Source organism: Asparagus officinalis, chromosome 6 (genome assembly GCF_001876935.1).
Source record: "Asparagus officinalis chromosome 6, Aspof.V1, whole genome shotgun sequence".
Lineage (NCBI taxonomy): Eukaryota > Viridiplantae > Streptophyta > Magnoliopsida > Asparagales > Asparagaceae > Asparagus > Asparagus officinalis.
Window position 1 is genome coordinate 76,195,896 of NC_033799.1, and position 2,970 is coordinate 76,198,865.

The window sequence follows — 2,970 nt, forward strand, 5'->3', positions numbered from 1 at the left end:
TGTCATACATTAAGTAGAAAGGAATCTATTTAATCTTCTCTTTACCTCTTCTCATTATTCCTGTTGGGATAATTAAGAATCCAGGGGACAAGGAGAAGCCTAATGTGCATTAACTACTCTACCATATATGCTGCTTATTTTAATTTTTGGTCAGTACGCATAATTGTTATATACTAATCAATTAACTAATGCATCACTAAGTTGCAAAGATTCTATGAATGGTAACTAGTTCATCTTATAAGCAAATCTATTTGCAATAAATAAATGAGCATGTGTATTTGTTGCTTAGGATGCTAAGTAAAATGACATTAAAAAATTTTTAAAGCATGTGAATATTTAAAAACACTAAGATCTCAACTATGTAACACCCACACATATGTCACCATTATCAAACCTAGCATATGCTTTGATCCCTTATCATAGATTCATTCACATGGGCTGCTCCTTGTCCCCTACAAATATTTCCCAAATCCAACGGCTATGATCCTCCCATAAAAAAATGGTCGGCTAAGTTTGCTGGTAATGGACCAACATTGCTTCCATGAGTGTGTCACCAAGTCATCAAAATCTCTGTTGATCAGCACTTTGTCTAAAAAATCTCTGTTGACAAGCACTTTGTCTACTATCTGTATCTAACTTCTAGTAGCCTATATATATATGAACGCAACCTCACATAGACTCAAAACACATCTAGAGCACAAAAGCACATCTACATTACCAAAAAAGCACAGCGTCTCATCTCTGCACACAATGGAGGGTGTAAAGAGCTACGGTTGCTTAATCGACAACCTCAAGGCGACCGAGCTGCGCTTGGGTTTGCCAGGGACCGAAGAGTACTCAGTCGAAGCAACGACGAGAGGCGCCAAGAGATCCCACGAGGGACGTGATGGTTACGCGATTGCACCCGTGGCCAAGTACGTATATATATATCGATACCTCGCTCGTAAGGATTAATCGCAGAAACACCTCGTGTACTGTGTGTATGTGGTCGCTTGATGATACGTTATTTTTCGAGGAAAATAATAATTTATCATATATAACATTATTCTCAAATGACACCTCAACCTAACAGAGGAATAACATCACGGTATATACAAGAGGTGTATCCGCAATGAACCCATATTTGCTTATGTGCAGAGCACAAGTTGTAGGATGGCCACCGGTTCGGTCTCATAGGAAGTCCCACGGTGGTCTTCGATCGAAAACGACGAAAGAGACCGATAACGGTGGTGGGATGTACGTGAAGGTTGGCATGGATGGAGCTCCGTACTTGAGGAAGATCGATTTGGAAGCGTGCAGAGGGTATGAAGAGCTCAGGGAGGGGTTAGAAAATTTGTTTTTCAAGTGTTTTTCCTTGGATTATGCAGTCACGTACGAGGATGGGGATGGGGACTGGATGCTAGTTGGAGACGTACCCTGGGGGTGAGTTTATATGATTAATTAATGTAATCTCATTGCGCAAACTAATCAGTTAAGATTTAGCGTGTAGCTAATCTCTTTGTTTTGGTGTTTGTAGGATGTTCATCGCTACCTGCAAGAGGTTGAGGATAATGGGAGGCAATCAAGCAAGAGGAAATAGAGGAAGACGATCAATCAAGTAGTTTATTTTTTTTTTAATTTTTCCTTTGTTTTGTGGTTAATGGTTCCAGCCAAATACAGAGGCTCAAACAGAAGTTGGGATTTTTTGTTTTTTTTTTTAAGATAAATGTGCAGATCGAGGACAGTTTTTTTATAGGTCCGGTACGTACTTGTGTATAGTTCTTTGAACTCATTTACTCGGAGAAGTGAGTGGCTATAATCAAATTTTCTCATATATTAGTGATTAACTCGGGATTAAAACATTTCCTTTGATCCTCATTGTCCGCATTGATTTTTTTCTTCTTCAATTTTTAAAACATTTAGAGGGGCATTTTTGTCATTTTTACCATTAAACGAGTTATGATGTTGGGGGTGTCTTGTAAGAATTTCAAAGTTCTAGGGATTAAGTGATAGATCCCAAAGTTTAGGGAACTATGAATAAACAAAGTGGAGGAGGATTTCGTGGGAAATTTTACCCAACCATAATCTTTTGGGGTTATTTTTGAAAATTTCAGACAATTTGAGGGTCCTATACAGCAAATGTCAACTTTTTGCTATAGTTCCCAAAAACACTAAAAAAACATGGGGTTCGAAGGTATTGGAACGTAGGCCGTACAACATCTCTTGCTTGAGTAATAACAAATCCTCATTTAGTACTAATATTTATTTGAGATGATATAGTACAGTTAAATACATGTATAAAAAGTGTACAAGGCGAAACGACACGGAAATCGTCTCAAAAGCTAATTTTAACCTTCTTTTAACATCGATGGTTGATATTGACCATTGATGGTAAGAAGAGCTCATCGATGGTCAATAAGCATCATCGATGATTTTTATTCTAGAGACTTTTATATCATTGATGGGCCTCTCAACCATCGATGGGGCATCGACACCACCGATGGTAAACACGACAGCTTACAGTTTTTCAGATTTAATCTCAGTCATTCGTCGTTTCTAATATCTTCAATCTCTACCAAGTTTAGAATCTCTCTTTCCTAACCTATTAGGGACTTCTGTGTGTGTGTGAGAGAGAGAGAGAGAGAGAGAGAGAGAGAGAGAGAGAGAGAGAGAAAAGGAGAGTTCTAAGGTTTTGGTTTGTGGGAAATTTTACCCAACCATAATCTTTTGGGGTTATTTTTGAAAATTTCAGACAATTTGAGGGTCCTATACAGCAAATGTCAACTTTTTGCTATAGTTCCCAAAAACACTAAAAAAACATGGGGTTCGAAGGTATTGGAACGTAGGCCGTACAACATCTCTTGCTTGAGTAATAACAAATCCTCATTTAGTACTAATATTTATTTGAGATGATATAGTACAGTTAAATACATGTATAAAAAGTGTACAAGGCGAAACGACACGGAAATCGTCTCAAAAGCTAATTTTAAC

General features: G+C 37.8%; 1 protein-coding gene across 1 annotated transcript; it reads left to right on the forward strand.

Moving 5' to 3' along the window:
* LOC109845145 (auxin-induced protein 22D-like) lies at positions 703-1,788 on the forward strand. Its single transcript, XM_020414358.1, has 3 exons — positions 703-914; positions 1,138-1,422; positions 1,517-1,788. The coding sequence occupies exons 1-3, from the start codon at positions 751-753 to the stop codon at positions 1,599-1,601; spliced, it is 534 nt and encodes a 177-aa protein (XP_020269947.1). The 5' UTR covers positions 703-750; the 3' UTR covers positions 1,602-1,788.